Source organism: Ammodytes marinus (assembly GCF_949987685.1).
Source record: "Ammodytes marinus genome assembly, chromosome: 2".
NCBI classification, from domain to species: Eukaryota; Metazoa; Chordata; class Actinopteri; order Uranoscopiformes; family Ammodytidae; genus Ammodytes; species Ammodytes marinus.
The window spans coordinates 17,660,099-17,684,224 of NC_137231.1; the positions used below are offsets into that span (position 1 = coordinate 17,660,099).

The following is a 24,126-nucleotide window of genomic DNA, read 5'->3' on the forward strand; positions in this document are numbered from 1 at the left end:
AAGTGAGACTGTAATATTTCTACACCGTATTGACCACCTCTCCATAAGAGATGGGAACATTGGAGAGGGGAGAATGAAAATGAGAGCGAGACAACCCTGCAGCTCTGTTGAGAGAGGAGTCTCTCCACCTTCTCTGAATCCTTTCTCTTTCATACCACTCTGCAAAGTGGCTGGAACGGCTTCCTTAACTTTTTGCCCTTTTTTTCAGAGGGATTTGCATGACAGAAGCCAGGAGACAAGTTTGTTGCCTGGGCAACGGATTGCCTCCATTTGCAGTTGGAGCAGAGGTGTTACTCGAGGAGTTGGAAACCATGGCATCAGAGATTAGATTAGAAGGATACATGATTGTCAGGGCTAGGGGTAGTAGAGTGCATTACTGGCACCAGAAAGGAAACACTATCATTGATTCACGTCCTATAAATAGCTTATAGGAGAGATTCTCTGAAGTATTACAGGCACATTAGGTCAACTGTTGCCCATTTTAGCTTTCAGGGATCAGCAGACATTTACATTTGAATAGATGGGTAGACACCTTTTACTTCTAACCTGCATGAACTGGGGAATTCAGCATAGTATTTCTACAAGACAGATGAAAGCTAATAATTTTTTAATATTAGTTTATTTCAGAAAGCGTTTCAAAAAAATATAAGGTTACAATAAATACGGCCATAGAAAAAATAAACTAGTGCTCAAAAAAAACACAAGCCAGAGGGTGAAAATAAATTAAAAGAAAAGGCCATGAAAACACCCAAACAGGCAACAGGGGACTCCCAAGATAACAAGCAAAAGAACAATAAAAAGTTAAGTCTTAAAGTGAGACAAAGGCCAATTTAAAAAGATGGGTCTTCAGTTGCTTTTTAAATTCATCTACTGAGAGGCAGACTGCCTGAAAGAAGAGTGTTGGAGCCGCTACCCCAAAAACTGGATCCCCTTTTGTTAATCAAGAGCACGGGATAGCCAGGGCCCACCAGCTGTTAGAAGACCTAAGTGACCTACTGCCAATTAAGGACTGAAAAAGGTCACAGATGTATTCCGGTGCCTTGCCATGCAGACAACAAAAACTTTAAAATGAATCTTAAATCTGATGTGAAGCCAATGTAAAGCTGAAAAAATGGTTGTGATTTGTGTCGGACCTGCTGAACAGCCTTGGTGTGGCGTTCTGGATTATTAGTAGTCAGTTTAGAGAAGAAGGAATTGCCGTAGTCACCTCATCCTCTTCCCCGTTAATACAGCCAATCCTAATGGCACCCTTCAGTCAAACGCTCGTCTCGACAAATTGATTTCCATGTGTGAAACAGACGGTTGTCCTCGGAGACAGCGGCCCTGCTTAAACCCTCTTCACACATATGTGCTGCTAATTTATAGAGGAGAGGACAGAAATGGAATGTGAAATATAAATGTGGCTGCATTTTGAGAGAGTAGCCTACTTACAGGAGAAGGTGTGAGCGCGCTGGTGCATGCGGTCAGCGATTAGCACCCCAGTTTATATGAAGGGAAAGTGCATGTGGTCCTTATTGAGCACTGTGAAACAAATGGCATCTAAATTGAATAATTCAGTCCGGGAGAGAAAGACGTGGGATTTGCACACAAAGACTGACTGACAGATAGAGCGAGACGAGTGGCAGCCAACCTTTAACAGAGCTGGAGAGAAAAGACAGTAAATGGCAAGTTAGATTAATAGATTGGCAAGGTCTCACAGAAGATGGGATAATAATTCACCAAGCAAGGGAAAAGGCAGCTTTTTTCTGAGGTCAGAGTTGAGTGAAGAGGAATTATGGAAGATGGAAATATGAATATTGAATGATGCAGTCGAGATCCTTCTTTGAAACAAAAAAAAGGGATTAAAAGTGGTAGAGGGGAGTCATAGGTTAGAAGCAGTTGCGTGGAAAGATAGAAGTGAGTCAGGTGGTGTGTGTGTGTATAGAGGGGAAAATCAAATGTGAAGGAACTGAAGCGTAGTGGAGACAGAGCAGCTGGAGGAAGACAAGTGTGGGGTGCTAGACAGAGGTCAAGGTGTTATTATAATCCACATCCAGCATCCACCATTCTAGCCTGAGCGCTCACTTCTTGTCTGTGCACCTTTTTAACCAGTGGCTGACGTGCAGACACGAGGAAGGCAAACGGACATGTAAATGAACACCTGGATTTTTTTACGAGGGCTTCTTCGGCTCCGGTTTCTTACAGAGTCATTTTAGATGAACAAATACAAATCACTCCCAAAGTAATTTATGTCATGGTGAAATGGGTAATGGGGCTATTTAATTTTTACAAAGCAACCTCTAACTCCGGCTAATTGCGTGCAGCTTATTTCGGCTGGTGTCTGCTCCCATGTGAGTTGAGAGCATGTTTCTCTCTCTCCTGCTCTGCCTTTTCTGCACCCAGCACACAACCCGCTTTTAGATTTTTCTCTGATCTCATTCATCCGCCATGCTTTGAGCTGAGATGTCCTGCTGGGATTGTTAACCAGCTTTCGCACACAGGCTTTTAACCTGCTCTGACATTCGTGGTTATAACCAAACCCCTTTTTCCGTTTGCTTCATTTTGACTTAACAGCATGATCCTGTGTTTCTGTGTAACACAATTTCACTGCCAAATTCTGTGACTTTAAAGCAATCAATACTTCTATATTTTCCAATAGATCCCAAGATGATTTTTAAAAGGGGTTGCTTGAAGTGATTAACCCACAGATAATCATAACCAGACTCTGCGGGTCCTGTCAGCTATTATACTGAACTTATTTAGCATCTTTAATTTAATAGTTTTGTTTTTCTGTGCCACAACTGTATTGATTTAGTTCTCTCTCTAACAGTTTTCATAGCATTTATTTAACTGCGCGCTAATAACCCAGCAGCAAACTGCAGACAGAATAAGTTATTGACAAGCTGGTGAACATTGTGATGGTTTCAGTTGCTAAATAGCTAGGTGGTGCCATTAGTACAGAGATTAAAAACAAAGCTAATAGGAAATGATTGGTGGCCAGAAACACAACTCTAAAAATGTATGTCGTATGCTGCGTGTTAGCATTTTTCCAATTTCAACTCAAAGTGAATACACCAGTGGTGTGTTTCAAGCTTGTTTGAGCTGTCCCCAAAGTGGCAAAAAATATTTTAGTTCATTAGCAACGGTTGACACAAGTGACAACAGAAGAATGACAGCAAATGTTACAACGTGCTGTAGCAGTATAGCTCAAGTTAAGAAAAGTCATGAAGCCGCCTGCTAACCCCTAGAATTCATATTTCCACAACAACATTTGCCTTAAGTTTGCTAATAATATCTAACATTGGCCACCATAAGCTCATGTTCATACCAGACCAAATAAGATATAGCAGCAAAACCCTCTGAGTGTATTGAATTAAGTAAAGATGTTTTTGACAGGTCAAAAACTCAGCGTGTCATTTGTTAGAGGAGAACCGTTTTATTTCTTCTCACTCTGAATAACAATAACACATTTGTTTGATATTGAATCCAAATTTTCATTGACAAACTGTCAGAACAAAACAAATAAAAAGGAATATGCATACATAAAGGCCAAAAACAACAAGCTAGTTAAGCTTTAATAAATACCAATAATATAATGATTGCCTTATTGTCACTTTCATCATGTTTGTGACTCCTGTAGTAAAAACTTCTCAATTTATGGCATTAATGTCTTTGTAAGCATTTCAGCTTCACAATTCAGCAGCATCAAGGACAATTTGTACAGAGTTAAGTAATTGGACCAAGAATCCAATGAGACAGTTTCAGCGTGGTGATTGCTTCCAAGAGGCAGCGCTGCTCGAGTGTTGTGGAGAGGTTGTCTCTAATGTGATTAGCTGTCTGTTTCAAATTAAACACAAGCCAATAATGAAACCAGGGACAAAGTAGCCCATTGTCCTTAGCATCCCTACAGATATCTTCACTTCTCTGCTTCTTTCTTTACTTTGACAGCTTTTGTTCCGCCTTTCATTTCCAGCCCTTGTCCTTTTAAGAGACAGACAGTAGGGGTGTGTGTGTGTGTGTCTGTGTGTGTGTGTGTGTGTGTGTGTGTGTTTTGGGGGGTGCAGGGTGAGTGAAAGGAGGGTGCACTCAAATCCCAGTGGCTCTGGGTAGCTGTCAGAACTGATAGTGCTCTATCACTTGCGAACGGAGGTGCAAAATTGGGCAGAGCTGAGCACTGCGCAAAGCAGAGGATGATGGTCCCTCTGTCCACTGGAGCCTGACTGACTGGAGAGACATGGAAAAGTGTTCAACCGGCTGCCTCACAACTTGAAATGAACAAGCTCAAGCAATTCAAAATGCAACACAAGGAATCCAGAATGCAGTATCTGGCAACAGGAAGGACTGCAGATCAGGCGATTGTTTTTGAGAGACGGTTACAACTGTCAAGTAACAGAATCTGTACTATTACATTAAAGCAGTACTTAAAACATTTACTGAATCTGACAAAATGTTGTGTTGAGAGTTAGGTGAGAAGATTGAACCAATTTGTTATAGGGTAAATGTGAAACAGCTCACCTAGCTCTGTCCAAAGGTAGGTTTTAAACAAAATCCACGCAAAACAAATAGTAAAGTTAACTAATATATGTAGATATGTCATATATTTAATACCCAAAGTGTAACCAGGAAGATATTGCTCCCGGACAGGAAATAGTCTGGCACACTGTTCCCTGTGAAAAACACAATTGGACATTTTTACATGCTTCATATTGAATAGACAATCATGAAAGTATATGGATCTTCTCTTAGCTCGAAAGCGCATAAGCACATTTATTTTTATGTGTCCAACAATTCTTTCGAATAATGTTGTAAATGGGAATTCAATAAACAACAGCTTTGCTCGTCATAGCATGTTACTGGTAGTATAGAATAAAAGAAGAATACTAACTGGAAATGGTAAATTGTATGAGATGAACTTGAAACTACAGTAAAATCGCGTCTACTGAACCCACATGTTTGCAGATACGTAAAAGACAACTAAGAAAACTCCACACTCTTATGACAACGATTTAATACGATAGGAAACTGTTATGAAGCTAGTGATGGATCTTGAATTGGATTTGTTTTGTCGAGATGCTCTTGCAGCTTTCACCACCATTCACAAGTACTTGAATATTTTTTTAGTATAATTATGTCACTCTTCCAGAATGAACTGGAAACCTAGTTAAAATCAGTATATAGTACTGGGACACGGAGAATGACTATAATCAACTTGTAATGAAATCACAGTCAAATTTTTATAAAGGTAAAGGAGATAAAGGTATCTGATTAGTGCCGAGATCATCCCCACTGCCTTCTCTATACGGAGGGGCACTGTAAGTCAAGAGTACGGGCGGAAATCTATGATTTCAAACGGACTTTCCTTTAAGTTGTACTTACCGTTTTATGCACATATTGATTCTCTGCGAATGCTTGTGTTTTATCTGTCCTCTTGGGTGCATTTCATTAAAGCCACTACGAGTAACATGGCACGTTGGCGTCCCCTTTGGACAAAAGCGGTAGTATTTTTACGACGCCCGCTGTCGCAAAACTGTTTTCTAGCGCGTGCCAGGCGCGTGAGTGTGAACTGAGAAGGGAGCAATATAGTGCATGTCTGTGTGTTGAAAGTGTGAGGACTCTTTTCAGCTCCGTGAGAGTGGTTTTGACACTGCATGAACTAATGCCAGTCACTGCCACACGCACCTGATTGCAATGAGTTGATGCAGCAGTGTCACCTAACTACTCTCTCTCACGGAGCTGAAAGATTACGTGTCCGACTCCTCACAGAAAGCGAATGAACGATAGACGGCAGTTAGTATGGATCACGATGAGGTAATGTGTTTATGTTGTTGTAAATAATTACTATTTCAGATAATGGTTATCTGATGATGGTGAAGCAAAGCAAACTTTGTGTTAGTACCAACCGCTCATTCATTTAGGAGTAAACACTGCAGTCTAGTTTTGCTCTCGTGAAATTGTATACACGTTGCTTGGCAACGCCCTCGTTCCCCCCGTAGCCTATATCACTCTCCCTTTTAGCTTTTCTTCATTGCATTTTATTTTTTTTCTTTGATGGTTCAGCCCCGTTATCAGTCATTATGACGACAAATAACTGTATCAAACAAGGCTCCCGCTCCCCTTCCCTCACCTGGAGGGATAGGCTTCTCAATTCACGTTGCTGCGCCACACTGAAATCTGCGACCAATACGGATATGTGACCATAGAGCTTGCACGAGCGAACCGAAAATCGGACTGGGTGTGCGACCAGACCAAAAGCAGTAATAAAAACTATTTAAAAACGTCTTTCTTTGCACTGATGGTCTCGTTTGCTGTTAAAGGTAATTTATGATTATCAGAGGAAACATGAGGCTGTTTAAAAGATATTTAAATGTTACTCGTAGCCGCTTTAAGGTAGGTCTTAACCAAAACAAAGAATAGAGGCCCCTCACCTGTCACCGACACCAGTGCTGAGCTGACTGCATTGTGTGGAGAGAGGGGAGATGCAACATGTGAAGCTCTTAAACAACAGGAAGTATGGATGTGTTCTTGGCAGATCTGCCGTCACCAGCTGCTGTCAGGAGGACAAAAGCAACAGCACACACAATCTGAGTGTGAGTGGTCACATAAAGACTTCCTTTATTGACATCGGCTTCAACTGAGTTTTGGTACAACAGGTTTTTTAGGAGTGTTGTTTCTTATTTTGGTATCAAAAAGCTTTTTATGTGGTACACTTACACAACTTAACATCTAAAAGAGTATGGGTAAGTGTATCTTTAAAACAAAAAAAACACAGCAGGATTTACCCAGCATTAAGGTGTTGACAAACACAAGGAAAAGGTGTTTAGAAATAGTTTTATTTCCTCACAGGATGCTGACAGCCAGACGTAAGAACTTTTCCTTCAAAGCTTTCCAATTACTGGAACATCATTTCCTGCATTAGATGTCAGACTTCAAATAGTTCTGGGCGTGTCCTCCCGAGTGTCTTCAGATTTTATGAGGAGGAGGAGCTGACATGAGATTTAACAGGCCCAGGTGTGACAGAGGTCACGCTGTGCAGCAACCTCCCCTCACTGCAGCACTTTCATGCTTCTGTTTATTCGAGACACACAAGACCTAACAATTTGCCATACACATTTCACCTCTGATCATCTGTAGATTTTGTCTGAGGTAAATTCCTCTTAGAAATGTAGAAAAGAATGTTGCTTTTTCTTGTTTTCTAGATCAGTTTCTGCTTTCACACCCCTTTGCTATTGCAGTCATTTGATGAGACGGCTTCTTTTCAATAAGAAAACTATAGGCCTGTGAATAGCAGTAACAGTCACCACCCAAGAGCACACTCATCCCAAACATGAATGGTGCTACATACAGTATACTGTAACCTCAACTCATCCCGTCTGCAAACAGTTTCCTGTGTGTATGCTGGGGCTCTGGGTGGTGTCTCACGAAGACATCTCTGACTGGTCACACATAGGAAACCAGATGCTTTTGAGGGTTGAACCAAAACACTGTTCAAGAAAAGCAGCCTTTCTAAGACACAAACATGTGACAGTCCTTGTGTCAAGTCAAGTCAGCCTCACTTAAACTACACATTGAATAAAAAAAACACAAGGTTACTAAGCACTTCAGAGAGAATGGCTTTGTTTAGGAACAAATCCTTGCTGTCAAGTCAACTACATTTGTATTACAACTTGAACATTGCAGGAAAAAAAACACAGAGTAGACCAAAATTGTTAAGAAAATATCAGTCTTCACAATAGCAAGACCATAGATGTTTTTTTTCTCCTTCTACAATATCAACCTAACACTTTTTCTGAACTTTGCTTCACAAGCTGCAATTGCAAACACATATAGTTCTCCTTTAGTTTCAGTGTGGACGTGAGATTGCCAACAGCCCACAGAGCAGACGGAGGGATGTTGTAAAAATACCAAAGTTCAGGACTAACACTTCGTCTGGGTCTGCGTCGCTGCTCCTGGCCTCTGATCTCTGTCCTGGCTTCCCCTCTTCCCGACAACATTTGGCTGTCAGTATTAAAGTCTCCGGGGAGACATTGATTTGCCAATTGCTGAGACTTAAAATATTGCAAAAGATGCTTGTCTTGTCAAGCGCTTGCAACAGCAGGATTTGATATATGCTTACTCATGCAGGATTATCGAAAGCCAACAGCCTTTGACTTCACACTGAGTCGACTGAAGTTGGCCCAGTGTTGTGCTTATAACTGTTGAAATAGGGGTCAACTCTGTTATAGTCATTTAAGATGTCGATACTGTCAACAGGACCGAGAAGTCTTGGGTTTGAATGTGTTGTCTTGTTTTTTTTTATGATGGTCTTAGGTCCAGGCCTTTTGCTCTTCCACTCAGCTCTCTGCTTACATGTTGATCTCTGTCAAAAACATTCAACGCAACACTATGGAGAATGGAGCCTGCATGGCAGTCAGTGTCATCCTGGCCACATTATGCCCTCTTATCAAGCCTTTCCATCTGCAGCTTCCTCCTGTTTAATACTGCATGCCCCCTGCTCCCTCTCCACTCTACTTTGCCTCCCCTGCCACCTCTGGCTGCCCCTGATCTCATCCACCACCTTGGTGTCCTCTAACCACTTGACACCTTTTCAGATTCCTCCCCATCAGTTGGCAGACAGCGTGCATTTCACCCGCAGGGCACAATGCAGCGATCCTTACCGATCAATGGCAGATAAATCAATGCTATCTCTTTTTTCCATGCCTCTGCTGGCATCGATTTTTTTCTTTTCCTGTTACTTTGCTGTTTGTGGAGACTTGAACTTTGCTCAATTAAACTGAGTTCACTTTCAGGAACAAATTCTTAACAGCACAAGGCTTTCAGCTCCGAAGACAGACACTAATGTTATAGCTCCGAATGGGGAGAACAAGAACTCTATTTATGAGATGCCCCGTTCCAAACAGAAGCTGCAGTGGTTTTTAGTGAAGCTGAACCTGAATTTTTTGGTGCTGTGAGCCCGCTTCAGATGAGGCATGCTAAAGGATTTGCCTTGATACTGTATTCTTTCCTTTTGAAACCAGAGCTAATACCTGAATCAGAGACAAAGCAAAAATCCTTTGATCATATTTGCTAAGAAAGAGGGAGGCCCAATTAGCATGTGAATAACCCTTGCTTGGGTGTTTTAGTAAAAAGGCTGGTAGGTTTCATATCCATTCTCCACGCTCTCGATCCTTTCGTTGGGAATGATTGCTGGGAAATGCACTGACTCAGACATATTACTTTTGAAAACTACATTTAATATAGATCACGGAAAATTATCCGCTGTGATATTTCGCTAGTCTCCCCCATAAATAATTCATTGTTTTTTATGTGCCCTCATGCTGCCTTTGGGGATTGGAACAGCTGAGTGTTTTCACAACGTATTTGTGTCCAATCTTCTGCGTATTGGGTGCACTCTAATCAAACCACAGTAAACATGCCTTGAATGTTTGTTGAGTCATCTGCTTATCAGCTAATCAAATGGCTTATTTACCGGGCCTCACTGGAACAACAGCAGCTCTGGTTGTTTTTTTTTTCAATTATTTGTTCATCTGTTTGATTGACTATGCAGCCAAACGGCGTAGGTGATATGATTGAACTCAGCGGGCTTTAATGTATGCTCTATAGGTCCACTGCAGCAATGAGGGGGAGATGTGATTGCACTGAATACATTGAAGGGATTGACTGTTTCAGGCGCTTCCATTGCTCTGAAAATTGTACCCTCCATGCAAACTCTTCACTGTTTTATTTTCTTGTCATGTAGGTGTAAGACCGCACAAAAGACCCCCACTGTGCACATACAATATGTACATATTTTTTCTGTGAAATAAATAAGCATGAAAGTGCAAGTCATAGAGAGAATTTCAAAGGCAGAGGCCAGGACAGCGACATGGAGCTGCCAGGGATTGGTGAGCAATCAGATAGGGCAGAATTGATGACCTGGCTCAGGATGGATTTCTTGGAGCGGGCTGCCAGACCGAGGTAATACTTTCAGGCTCTTATCAGCACTGGCATAAGCTGAGTGCTGCATCACCCACTTCCCAGCGTCAGCTTATTATGAGAGTCCATGATGTGTGATTGCTTGTACTGCCTTTGTGTGTCCCGGGGTCTGTGTGCAACTGGACACAGTTGGCAAAAAGAAGAAGAAGAAGAATGAATGCTCAGGGGCCTCTGTCAAAGTAAAGCCTCCACTTCCCCCGCTGTTCTAATGACGTTTTGAAAAAATAGATCTTTTGCAAGGTTTCCTCTGACTCACATAAGCTGGAGGTGACAGTGAGGGAATTCTGCAAAGTTAAGTCGACAGCCACATATACAGTATATTCTCTTTTTTATATATTTTTTTACTTAAATATAAAAGACTGTCTGGCTGAAATATAGTATTTAGATATTTCAACATTTTGAGGTAGTCGATGGATTTAAAGCACACACTGTGTGGATGAGTCTATGCATTCTTGTAAGAGTTGTTGCAAGATTAATGTTCAGGAACATTATAAGTGCATGCAGTGCATCCTTCATTATGGATCACTAAATCAATCTAATCCCATAGAGGACAATAAACTCTCACAGCATTCAAACTTTCAATATAATAAACGGATTATTGCAGAGGCTTATGATCTGTTTGGGATATTTGTCCTATAGGGGTTACAAACCAATTAAGTTAAATAGCATTTTACAGCCACCAATTCATAAAACCGTAGATTAATATTGCATGTTAATCACATTTAATTGTATTCTGGTTGCATAATAATACTTTATTTCTCCCTGAAGTCCAACTACAGAGCAGAAGGGAAGCTCATACAATCTTGAAGTGATTCTTGCACAAGATGCCTGCAGGTTTGACAGGTCTTCCCATGATGCGATGGTGCCTTTAACCTTTAACTATGCTGCTGCTAAGGATGAAAGGAGTGATTAAAGATCTCAATCTGCATTTTGCCACGGTAATTTATATCAAACGGTTTTTTCTTCTCTCTCTTTCCACGAATAAACAACGTGGTTTCAGACGCTTGGACGCCGAGCATCTCTATGGTAACAGTCCTCAATTACTGATGATTGGCCAACCCGTGGGAATGTTTCTATTCCCTCAGTACAGTGATTGGTCGGTGGGCGGTCGGTGCAGCCTGACAGTCTGCAGCGTTCCGGGTTATTGTCAGTCTCGGCAGCTCAGCACAAGGGCAGGACCGCATCCCGGAGCTGCCTCAAGCAGCTAGCTCTTTATTCAGCCCTAACCCTTTCTTATTTGGTTCATACACCAAAGAGAGCATCTCGGAGCATCGCTCCCGAGGTTACTCCACAGCCTCAGCGGGAAATCTGAGTCTGAATCGGGAGGCAAGACATCTCCGAGAGGCTGCCGACACCACGGAGAAAGTGACGGACGGAGCAGAGCCCGACCACTGGGATTTTACATCGCATCAGTTTAGGATATTGAAGGCAGCCGCTTTGGCCCAGGCTTGATTTCTTTCATGGTACCGCACACATTATTGCCTAAATTATATTGCTAATAATTTCATTATATATCTCATCTTTGGTCGTATAGAGAAGGCGGACCACTTTAAACCCATGCGTAACAGCGATGGATTTTGGAATACTGCGTAGCAGTTCAACCACGCATTCTTTCGATTAACAGTCCTGTTTTTTGGAGATAACTACAACAGAGAAAGGTGCACCCAGGACCTTTTACTTTCTTCCGGAGGCTAAACGTTGAAACCCCGAAGCGCACTTGGTGCGCAATACTTCCGAGGACGCTCCTGAAATTACCTATTTGCGCTTTTGCCCTAGACAAAAATTGGCCGAGTCGAGAAAATAGGCAAAGCTTATTAACTTTGCATGCTAGAGGCTAGAGTGTGGAATCTAATTGGCAGTGTTAACGGTATATTTGCATACCATCAGAAGAGGAGGATAAACTTAATCAACATTTGACAACGACAACGGGGTTCGTGGATTTTGGAGAACAGAATGAATCCTTTTTAATTTGGACCGCAGAAGTATGAGACAGATCGCTCAGTGAATGCTGCAATCTGCATGGAGTTCTAGTCTGCACTACGGAGCAATTTATGGTAAATATATTTAATGTCAACTGCCCCCCCGCAGAAGTCTTGTGAATTCAGAGTGGTTTGGGTCATTCTTTGTAACCATTAACGCAGTTGGAGTCTCGCTGAATGTTGGTTGAGGAACAGCAGAAACATAATGTTTGTAAATGCTCTATTTTCCCATGATGCTGCTCACATAGCGATGTCTCAGTTTTAAAGCCTTTGTTTTCATGCGTGACCCACAATAAAGGAAGTGTTGTAAAAATCGACTTGTTAGAGAGCCGCTCCCGAATGGCTTTAGGAACCGCTTTATGTGTCATATTGGTCTTTTCAAGTATGGGTAGCAATTAAGTGTATTGTGTGGGGTATATTGCACTGCAGGCACCGCAGGCAGGAATATGTGGCACTGGAGGAGTTGCAGCTCAGAGTAAAAGGTGCGAATGTTTCATCTGTGCGCCCCCGTGTGTCACTGCGTGTTGGGAGAGCGACTACTGCAATTAGTGATTTTTCACCCTGGAGTGTTAATGATATACAATCTCTGTTAATGGCGTGCCTGCATATTGTGACAGGCTTTTATCAAGCGACACCGTAAAACTTTTCACTCTGTGCTCGGCGACGTGGATGATGCTCTGTGCTGCATTGAAGTCTGGAGGCAATTTGTCATTGTCCCGTGAATTCTTCAGCAAATTTGTCCTCTGCAGCCCCGGCCCAGAATGCAAATAGCAAAGTCTGATTATCTCCAATGTAACTGAAGTCCACGTTTTATTTGAGTACGGGCTGATAAAGTTTAGGATGTTTCGACTTCAGTGAACTTTTAGCCTTGCGGGTTGCTGAGGTTGCTTTGCAATATTAAGATTCAGCCCTTACTCTGTACACAAATGGACCTGCTCATTGTGCTGACTGTGCAGTGAAATAGCCGCACACAGTATGTTTTATCATTAGACTACAAGCTTCCTCAATATCTGTCTTCCTCGCTGGCTCCAGTCATGCTCTCTCCAGCAGCCCCGCAGACAGGCGGCTCGCTGAATATAATATGGGCCCCTACAGCAGGCCAGGCGCCCCCACAGTCAGGGCACCTGCCATAGAGCCTTCCTGGCTGTATTGAATAAAACATCTAGTGATGTATGAGGCAAGGGCTGCACCCGAGGGGGCAGAACTGCCTCATTTACTTCCTCCACTCTGCGCCTGTGACCTGCTGAGCAAATTGTGCTCATATTAGCTCTGCGGCTGCTCCTCACCTAAACAAATAGTCTTCCCTGCATAATGCTTGCCTTAACTCAACATGATGGTTGGACTGGGCAGGGGAGAACAGAATGGCAGAAAAGCTTTAATATCTAGGTCACTGAATTACCTTTTGGAGTTTGTAGCTCTTGTTGTGCTTCTTTATTTTCTAGCCTGCTGTTAGATCTTCCTTTTATTATTTCCTTCCACAACATTGGACCAAGTGTCCTGCTGCAAGACTTTACATTTCATCTTCCTCTGGCTTTCACCGTGTTTGCAAACAAAAATACAAAAAGTGACCTTAAAAAAAATATTAGCGCTTTTTAGGTTGATCACACCAGCTAATAATTCTATTCTACTGCTGACACAGGGCATATTATGGCACTATTAATAAAAAAGTAAGGCACTGAGAAGAAGCCTGTCATTTTTATCAATTTGCAACTAAAATTGCACCTCTGTTTGGTTGATTGATAGCGTTTGGGCTCCTTACTGTATTCTTTGCTTATTAAAGTTCCTGCCTGCAGTGAATAAGTGAGCTCTACTCATGAATATCGTTAAAGTCGCTGAAGTTTAATTTCCTGCACCATGTATTAATCTTTTTTAATCCCTGCATGGTTTGATTGTCTCAACACCTACCCAGAGGCAGCAAAACTAATTTAGGCATTTAAGATGACTAAAATAGTAGATACAGTGTGTGTGTGTCCACGTCAGAGAGAGAGAGAGAGGGGGGGGGGGGGGGGGTAGAGGGATAGGGTGAGTGTTACTGAAGATCTTTCCACCCCTGAAGTGATCTGTGCATGTCAATTCTTGTGTGAACTCATGGATTAATGAAAGTGCTTCTTTTTAGTCGTTATTCTTCTTTTTTTCTTGCTCTGTTTCAGTGTCCACAAACTCTATTATAGCAAAATATACTGTAGATGTAAATAGTCGCGACATTTTTTTTCCCTCCCCCTGTCGAAGGAAGAAGAAGTTCCTAGATGATTAGCTGATATCCTAGAAAAGCGCAGAGCTTTCTTACTCTGCGGAAACATCGGACACTTAAAGGGAACAAGAGCATTTTTTCTATCAAAGAACCTGTGTCAACAACAGCTCAATATATACCTGATCAAAGTGTTTCATTTCAGGCAAAGTCTATTACAAGTCCTTGTTTTAGCACTTCTCATGTATGGGGCAAACAAAAGAGACGTGCCCTCTCCTGCACTTCACAGCGTTACATGAGTTTATACTAACCACACTGTCCTGGCAGCGAGGTTTGTCTTGCACATCAGTACTTGGGAGGTGGAGACAAAGCATGATAAAAGTCAGTCAGCGTAAGTGATTAGAAGAAGTGCAGGCGATGTTTAGTTTCCGGCACAGATGATGATGTTTAAAGGCAGGATTATCAGAGATGGTTCTGATTGTGTATTTGGCATTAGTGTTTTAAAGTGGAACTACAGGTTATGTATATGCTTAACATCGCATGCCTTGTGCTATAATGCATCAAACTATACACACTATATCTATTTCACCGCTGGGTGATTGAGTCTCATTAGCTGTGCTGTCAAAGTCAAACAGTCAGCTTTCATTTTCTTTCTGGTCTGTTTCCACAGTGTCAGGGTCAGATAATGAAACACAGATTATTTTTAATTGCTCAGGGTCACTCCTGGTCAAGCACTGGTAAACTCAGTTTTCAACATTTTAATAGCCATACTGTGACTGATTCACTTTTAAAGTTGCTTTTTTTCCTATGTTTATTGACCCGTGTCTAAATTTGAAATATCATGCCACTCTGTCTACATCTATTTTGATGAATACCTGTTTAATCATGTGACACTCACAAAAATCCCATTTAATCAGTGTAATCTATAAAATGCACATGATCCTATAAATGATCACAAAGATTATATGTGACAGCTCGAGGAATTGTCCCCAACCTTTGAAACAGTGCTGTTTTCCTAAAGAGGAGCTCAAGCATTTTTTCAAAGCTTGCTGTTGTTTGATGTGGAGCGGCTACAACAACAACAGACTTACAGGCATGTGGCTGCGAACATGCACCCCTGCTGTGTATGTGATAAGTGGTCTGTGTAAGCAAGACGCTGCGTGGTTCTCAGGGCTCGTTACTCTGCTGCTGCTAGTTTCCTGTAATTCTGGCTGTATAGTAAAAGGTCCAACTGACCACTGCTCCGCTCCTGTGGGCTGATCTGCTGCCATGGTTGACGTTGGCAACTCTTCGTCAGGGTTATCTGCAGCCACACACAGTGCATGACGGACAGCCATGATCCTCCCACCTCCTCCCACTCTTCCCCTCTCACCCACTGTCAGACTTAATAGAAGTCACGTCTCACCAGGGCCCCAGGGTTAATGTATAGCATTTCATTTGGGGAAAAGGTTAGGGCGGTTAGTATATTTTCCTTTTGTTGAAAGAAATGCTCTCGGGCATGGGGAAATATAGTCAACAGGAACTGTGCAGTTTATATGCGGTTAATGAGTACACTAGTATAGAGAGAGGCCGAGTGCTGTGCAGTTGATAGTTTGCTCCATAACCCAGCCGGAAAAAAGTGTGGGGAGGCATGCTTCTTTCCTAAAGTGTTCTTGGGGGGAAGAGAGAGAATAAAGCAAATCTGACAAGCTCTCCAACAGCGAATTTGCTCTCCTTAAAAACAATGCCGCTCTTGCCTTCCTCATGGTCACATTGATTTGTTCTGGGTGACAGTGCAGGCTGCTGTGAAATCACCCCAGCGCCATTGATCTCAAGGAAAGGAGGAGGAGGAGAGGGAATGAGAGCCTGGCGACAGTGAGCAACATGGGAAAATCTCCAGTGTGCCCTCTTCAACCTCAACCAGTAATAAAATGAAGGCCTTGGCTACTATCAGATCGGGCCCCTCTCGCTGCACTCCTTCAGCCACTGTATCGCAGTCTGGTCGGCGCTTTGATTTGTTTTGGAGGCCCGTATGTGCCGTTTGATTTGCTATTGTGCCTCGCCGTGTTTCACATTATCAGCTGAACTCTTTATTGCTACTGTTTTCCATGCCAGAAGCAAGGCTGGATTTTATCTCATGCAGGCCTCTGATTAATCTCCCCTCTATGCTGGTGTACTTTAATCTCGAATGGGAGATATCTGATTCTCCTCGGCTATTGAGGAAGATCAAACTTTAATGGAACAAGGAACCGCACATCATCCTAATCTCCATCTCCTATGCATTTTGGTTGACTGCTCCCCCTTTGGGCTTTGTAGCTTTCTGCAGACACAGAAAATACATCAGGCAGATAAGGTGTTTTCTCTTCATTCTTTGGTTATTTATTTCCCTGGTTCACAATGGCCACCACTTTACATGTCTGCTGCTATTTGATTACCTGGGCCAAGAAACATGGTGAGAAGAAAGCATGGAAAGGTTGCATGGAATGCATGGGCATTCACAAATGACCATCCTGTATGACCTTAACGACGTGGGAAAGTTTTCCAGAAGTGTAATTGGGGTTTCTTCACAGTTCAGTCATTCCAAGGGAAAACGTGCTTGGCCTCTCTCTGTTTATTGACTGGCCAGAGATGGGGAGCATGTGCGCCCTACGTCATCTGTCTATAATAGCCCGAGGAGAGCTGCATGGATGTATTCAGTGAGTTTGATTACACTACAACAAATCCAGGAATTGGCTATTGACCGCTGTTTTCTGACTTCAGTTCCTCCATATCACTGTATAATAGTGCACATTACGCTGACCAGCATCCGGACTGTAAGCAGCTGTATGCATATTGTTGCAAATGGATAACACTCATGGGGTGTCACACCTCCCACAGACAATTTGTGTCTGTGACAAAAAGAGGCTATTACCCAATTCTAAGGCGGTTGCTGTAAGGTAATGAAATTTCCACTGACTGGAGAAAACAATGTTGTCTGGTCTGGATTGTAATTGCAGAAGCCACCTCACCATTTTCCCTGAGTTCAGCGTGAATGCAACACGATTTAATAAAACTCTGGAGATTTTTATCATTTATTGCCAGGCCTGGCAGCCCGCATCAGGGAGCGTAAGCGGAGGCTTGCACTGATAAAACTCATTCAATTTACTTGTTGAATTTTAACCAAGCCGAAGACCATTTACAAAAGAGCTGGCATATGACCCATAGGGAAACAGCTGTGTGTTTGTATAGGGCTGGTGCAGGTTAGCTATATTGTTAATATTAAGCCACCATTTCCTTTAATCTAGAAGGAGAAGCAGCCTGGAATTTCCATACTTTCTCCCACGTTATTATTTGTGTCAAGAATGGGTTGAAAATCTGTGGGATATTAGGCCTCGAGGCCAAAGAGCTTCTGTGTGCCTGCCTCCACTCTCATACAAAAACATAGGAACACTGACACGAGGACATGTATGGACACACACACACACACACACACACACACACACACACACACACACACACACACACACACACACACACACTCATAGCCCTGTTTTATTACCTCCTGCCTGCTGCTGGAATTGCTTTCCTCCCTCGAGTGAGCCAGGCAAAGCCGGCTTTATTGTGTTAACCTATTTGTGTGTCAAGAGCGATTGCAGCGTTCTTTATCTCTGTTTGTATTTGGACGGGGAGACGGCAGAGAGAGAGAGAGAGAGAGAGAGATGGAGAGAGAGTGGGGGGTGGGAGGGGGTTGGTTTGCACAGGAGCCAGGCAAGCCACCGAGTTAGACGGATGGCCGGTCACCTCGCTCCACTCTGGAGGATAATGACTGGTTGCTTAGCAATAACCTACCCCCCACCCGCTTCCAGACTTGCATCCCGAGTAATCACTTTTTTCCTCTAAAAGATTTCATATATAATTATAAGCCCACTGATGGCCTTTGAAATCTGCCTAATGGGTCCTTTCATTTATTTAGAAGAGTGAGTTGAGGGTGAGAGCTGGAATTAGAGATTTTGGTGTGGGGGGTACTTATCAACTCATGGTTATTGTAGGTGTTAGTGTGTGTCAGCACGTGTTAAGATCTGCTTCGTGTTGAGCAGTCGCTGGAGTTTGACCGGGATTACGACGAGGCCAAAGCTATATTTCCTGGTGTTATAGCTGCTGCTGTACAACCTTTGACCTACGCAATGCAGTAACGTTGTATTGGAGTAGATGCATCCGCACGGGCGCACTCGTTCACATATTCACGTTTTTTGATGAGCGACCCGAGGCTATGAGGGCTTCTTCTAGTGAGCTCTTAGTTTTATTAACATTTTTATTGAGTTGAACAAACTGCTGACCTTTTGGGGCATAATGAATAGCCCAGCCTGCTTAGGAAAAATTTGAGTTTTGGCAGAAGTGACTGGCGTCACTCCAAGCTGTTTAACTCATGATTTGCTGTGTGTTTATTCAGCAGGTGACAGCATTTAATACTGCTGAGTGTTTAACAACATTTCAGTTCCTTTGTCGGCTGCTTTTCTTTTCCAATCCCCCACCTCAGTCAAGACTAGGGTTGCAAAATTCCGTGAATTTTCAAAGTTAAAACTTTCCATGGGAATTAACAGGAATTTATGGGAATAAATGGGAATCTTTTTGTTGTTCAGTGAGGTTATTGATAGTTCATAAAATAATCAAAACTTGATAAAGTTCTACTTACAAATAAATCTGTTCAAATGTAATGTTTCTTAATTGCATTAGTTTGCATGGATGTCTGACTATGACAAAACATTATCATTATGTTTGGATATGAAAAAGATAATTTAAATTACCACCATTTAGTCAATTCCTATAATTCCCAATTTTGAATATTCCCGAAATCCGAGCGAAAGTTCCTGTGGAAAGTTTCTGGAAATTTACCGGAAACTTTTTACCGGAAAGTTTCCAACCCTAGTCAAGATATTAATATATACGTAGGCTGTCTTTAATCTGCACTGTTCTCCAGCAGGTCTCTATAATTTTAGGTAACTGTGTTTTGAAGTGGCAGGATAAATGTATAATATCTGAACATGATCCCAATTTAAACCGCCCTTCATCACCAAGAGACACTAATGTTGGCACAAAGTCCAGAGTCGTTTTAATGCTCAGCCAATTATCCTCTCTGCTTTTGAAAATAGATTTTCTTTCCCTCCCCTCTTTCATGTAAAACATTCTCTATGAAATTCATATTAAACTTTTACTTGTTTATGATGATAAAAATATAAAGTCACGGCTGCTCAACAGACCTTGTGGATCAAATTAAATGTTTAGACGTATGCCAGTGTAGCTAGTCGGTGTTGGCTTTGTGTGTTCATTTGTGGATAGGCAAATTACAATTTACAAAAAAAAGAAGAAGAAAAAATTAATTTTTTCTGTTATTGGAGCTTCTTCAAATAATGTCAGCCGTTTCTGATAGTTACCCATCTGTGCTTTCTCTCCATATCCTGTTCAGTGCCATCTTTCCTTATCCAGGCTCATGCACCATTGCTAAAACTGACAGCCATGCACGTCCTGGGAACTTCATACGGATAAACGAAACACGCAGCACTATCCCCCCCAACCCCCATCACTGTGGCATGCTTCCGTGGCTGCGTCTATAGGAACAGCTGTCCAGCTGTCACCGCAGCCAGCCAGTCAGCCGCTCTCCAAGGCAACATCTGTAAAGACTGAACGCACAAGGGCAGCCTGCCGTTTTCCGCTCGTCCCCAAAGACCATGAAAGTGTGTCAGGCCTTTTGGCTGCACATTACCACTGACCACATCAACCGTATCACTGGGTTTTGATTGAACGTTATCTGCTCCTGTGCCACTTAAATAAGCTCTGCGAGGCATGGAACTTTCATTTTGTTTGTCACCAACTTACAGTGATATGTAACTGAAGCGATTCATAACAGTTCTTAAAAACAAGTGACTGTGCAGCGAAAAAATTATCGTTCCCATTAATAGTCATCTGCTTCTGTGTGTATGTGCCTGTGTGTCTGGGTGTGTGTAAACAAAATCCCAGCGAGCAAGGTGCAATGGCCTGGAACTGACGAGAGCCCACTGGGAGAGTCTCTCCTTGATGTATCCCCTCACCACCACCACCACCACCTTTTCCTCCTGGCAGTGAAGTGAAGTGACGGTGAGGTGTGTGTGTGTGTGTGTGTGTGTGTGTGTGTGTGGTGGGGGGGGCACAGAGCCATGCGAGTAGGGAAATTAACAGAGCTGCGGTCCCCTCTGTCAGCCACAAAATAGGATCAGGGGGATCGCATGGGACTCTATCCTAGGATAAGCAAAGGGAAGAAGGGAGAAAGCAGCTGTTCAGTGTTTTTCTCTTACTCCTTCACCAGCTCGCATATTTATCTATTCATTTTACCCCCTCTGTTGTCTTCTCCAAGGCTGTCATTAGCTCTGTCATGCTTTTCTTTTTGCCCGGTTTTGTCTTTAAAGGATAAAATGCTCTGAGTGTTGCCTTAGATTTGGTCGTGATGAAAACTTTGCTCTTTAAGAGTGTCATAATTATCCCTGTGCCTTTTTTTGTTGCTTTAGGGACTTTTAAAGGACTTGATTTCTTCATCAGCCCTCTTGGTAACAGCTGCAGATTAAGGCTCTGGGCGAAGTTTGATGGATCCTGTTTACTGGAGCCAAGAGAATGCCTGGGTATCTCAAATTAAGTGTCACTTAAAGCTTGTCTTTTAGTCAGCTTTCCATTTTGTTCCCCCATCTCTGGTGACAGCGCTGTGCTGCCAATTGCAACAAGGATTGAGAGGAAGACATTTGGTGATTACACATTCCGTCATGATTGAAGGGCGAAGCCAACAACTCCAGGCAAAACCAAAGTTCGTATGGCTCGGGTGAAATCTTTCCACCCATAGTGAGCTACACTAAAACAGCGCCTGTCCCGATGACAGGGAAATCGCCTGCTCATGACTTATTGTTTTATCATTCAAATTTACTCCATTGATGCTTGCTGCTGTGATTGACAGCTGGGCTTGAAAGCCACAGCCATCTCAATTGAGCTGCGGCAGCCAGTTGGTATCCGTGACAATGGTCTCTCCTCTTTGCCTTGTTTCCACACTTTTTCTGCTGTCACAGAAACCTCAGTGATTGCTTCTATGCCAAGACAGCATCCTATTAATCTTTTAAATAAGGGCCGCAGCCCAGCAGTGTTGTTTGAACAAAACCCAGAGGACCTTGCGAGACCACACTGAAAATGAAAAAGGGGAAACTGGTGCTGGATCCCTCTCATTGTGGCAGGAGAGCCGTGCCTCCTTAAAAACCAACAATATTAGAAATCTAGTAGCTGCTGTGGAGATAGATGGTGCTGAGGTCTGAGTACAGCCAATACACAAATTGTCTTCTCCTGCCGCTCTCTGCTTTGCTCTCCAGGTGCATTTGCGCTTCCAGCTGCATTGTGGCAATCAGAATAAAAGCCTCTGTGTTTATGGCCAATTTCTTTTTCTTTGCTCTTATTGATCCCTTTCAGCATGGTTGGAATAGGATTTTTCTTTTTTTTAATTCTGGGCTCAAACTGCATAACAACGGCATATTCTGAAATGGCAAACCATTGATGTATTGTGGTGTGACCTCGGGAAGGAAGAATAGCAGCTCCACCCTTTGTCCCTCTGCACTAAGATAGACAATTTCTTTGAGGGAGACAAACATGAGTGCAATAACAGCATCCTCGCACAAAGCTTTGTTCCTATAACCCAGGAAAACCCTCACCTCTCTCTCTTGAAAAGGCTTTTTGATTTAATGGCCATGGCTTCAGTGCTTAATAAGGTGTGATTTGTGAACACTGTCCCAAGTGGTAGAAAGTCTTTTTTTGGTCTGTCCTTTATTGTCAAGTAGTTGTTAATAGAGAATTGCTGAAGCGCTCCTGACACCTTCTGTTTTGTATTGAGTGCATTCCTATGCAGAATAGCCTCATAAACGAAACCTTTTATGTTTGAGGAACATGTGGTAAAAGTATTTGGCATCTCAGTAGTTGGGAATGTTTACACCACACGTATATAAATAGTGTAGTCATGGGACCATTCTATACCTTGTATCGTCTCTCTGGCTGTGGAAACCCAGTGAGGCAGGTCAACCTAGATGACTAATTGACTCCATGGTCAGAGCCACATGATAGCAAGACTGCTGGTCAATGGAAATTGATATACTTTCCCCTACAGGGAGCTGCATATGCTTTGTGATCATCTGTGTGATCACGCACCCATGCATGCAAACCCACACACGAGCGTTTGAGCCATTCAGAGTTGTTGTTCACTGTCTGTGGCTCACAGTTTCTCCTCTATTTTAAAAATACAGCAAATCAATCCATCAATAACAACTTCAGAACAACTTAAGAACAATATCCACAATTCTACACTAGGCATTAGTCTGTCGCTTTCCTGTAATGTCACATGATGCATCTGGGAGAATATTGAGAGCTTTGTGCACTCTAAAGACGAGCGAGTGTCTGTTACAGTTGGTCCTTGAAATGTGCGTTAAACCACGAGTCTGTTTCCTCTAAGCATGCAAATGTGTGCAGGCGGGAAATGTCTTTTTGTTCCTTTTTGCAGGTTAAACACAAACACTGCTGTCCTAGATTCACACAGGCCCCCTGCACCTGAGTCTGATCGCCTGAAAAGAAGCCCAAGGGCCTCACATGTAGCCACCGGCCTCCTACCCTCTACCCATCATCCGAAGAAAAAAGCTTCTCTATGTCCCTCTGTGTCAAAACGTTCACATAGCTGGACTGTGTCGGAGCATGCCCCTCCTCCCTGACCCCTCCTCTTGGAGACGGCACTCTTGACCTGCTGCCCCATTGTTTCCAGTAGGGAATGGATGAGGAGCCGCCTCTGCCGGCGCGATCCTTCACTGAATAGCCGCTCCATCTGTTGACTGCGTGACTCTGGGTTACAAGCAGGGATTTTGCTCCGTCTGTGCGTGGTGTGAATGGAGCTATCTCAGGGGGCTTCCTGAATAGGGGGTTTTAAAACCGCAGTAGCAGGGTGTTGTGATGCCCCTCACACCCCACCCCTCTCCCCACTCCACCCGTCATCAGCCCAACACAGCCGGCTGGGTGTGTGCAGGATGAGAGGCCTTCATTGTGACTGTTCACAGGCCCTAGGCAACAGGGTCACCTTGTTTCCAAACAAATGCTGCCCTCAGTGGGATTGTTGGCACTGTGTGTCTGTGTTTCACTGTGTGTCTGTGTTTCACTGTGTGTGTGTGTGTGTGTGTGTGTGTGTGTGTGTGTGTGTGTGTGTGTGTGTGTGTGTGTGTGTGTGTGTGTGTGTGTGTGTGTGTGTGTGTGTGTGTGTGTGTGTGTGTGTGTGTGTGTGTGTGTGTGTGTGTGTGTGTGTGTGTGTGTGTGTGTGTGTGTGTGTGTGTGTGTGTGTGTGTGTGTGTGTGTGTGTGTGTGTGTGTGTGTGTGTGTGTGTGTGTGTGTGTGTGTGTGTGTGAAGGGGGTTGTTGTATTTGAGTATAAGAATGCATCATCGGGAAGAGGGCAGAGGGCTTGGCTGTGAGGACATTTATCTAACATCTCTGCCTTTCACATCAAGGCCCATTCAGTGCAAGCCGTCTGCGTCTGGCATTCAAAGGACATTACGGATACACTCTGGGCTGCTTTACAGGTCAAACTGCTCTCACCGAGCATTTAGAGCAACAAAGCTGCCGATGTCATTTTCTGTTTCTTTGGTATATTCAGTTTAGAGAGAAAAAAATAAAAACATCATTTATGTTTTAGCTCTCATGAGCTCTGCTCAGACTCTTGATGCCGGTCTTTTTAACAGAGAGTATTTGTGAACCAAAAAAACTAATCTTTGGCTGTTTTGACTGCGGGTTCACCTTCAGTAATTAATGTTGAATTGCAAGTCTGTCCTCTGCCCATCTGCGTAGGAGTGAAAATTAAGTGAAAATAAACAAGATCCTGCCCCCAAGGATCCATTCTTTTTCTCTAGAAAAACATTTCCATCTACCTAAAAGGAAAACCTGTGTTTGGGACAATTTTCTCTTTTGAAATGTATTATTTTATTGCTATAGAGACCCAAATAGTCAGTACATATTTATC

General features: G+C 42.9%; 1 protein-coding gene across 1 annotated transcript in view; it reads left to right on the forward strand.

The window, feature by feature from the left end:
• Window positions 1-9,841: 9,841 nt before the first annotated feature.
• The window catches only part of fam222aa (family with sequence similarity 222 member Aa), a gene marked incomplete at both ends in the record, with an annotated part of 44,851 nt that continues 30,566 nt past the window's right edge, over window positions 9,842-24,126 (forward strand). The window contains 1 exon segment of the mRNA XM_080043069.1: window positions 9,842-9,933. Within this exon segment, the coding sequence (XP_079899195.1) occupies window positions 9,842-9,933 (92 nt within the window).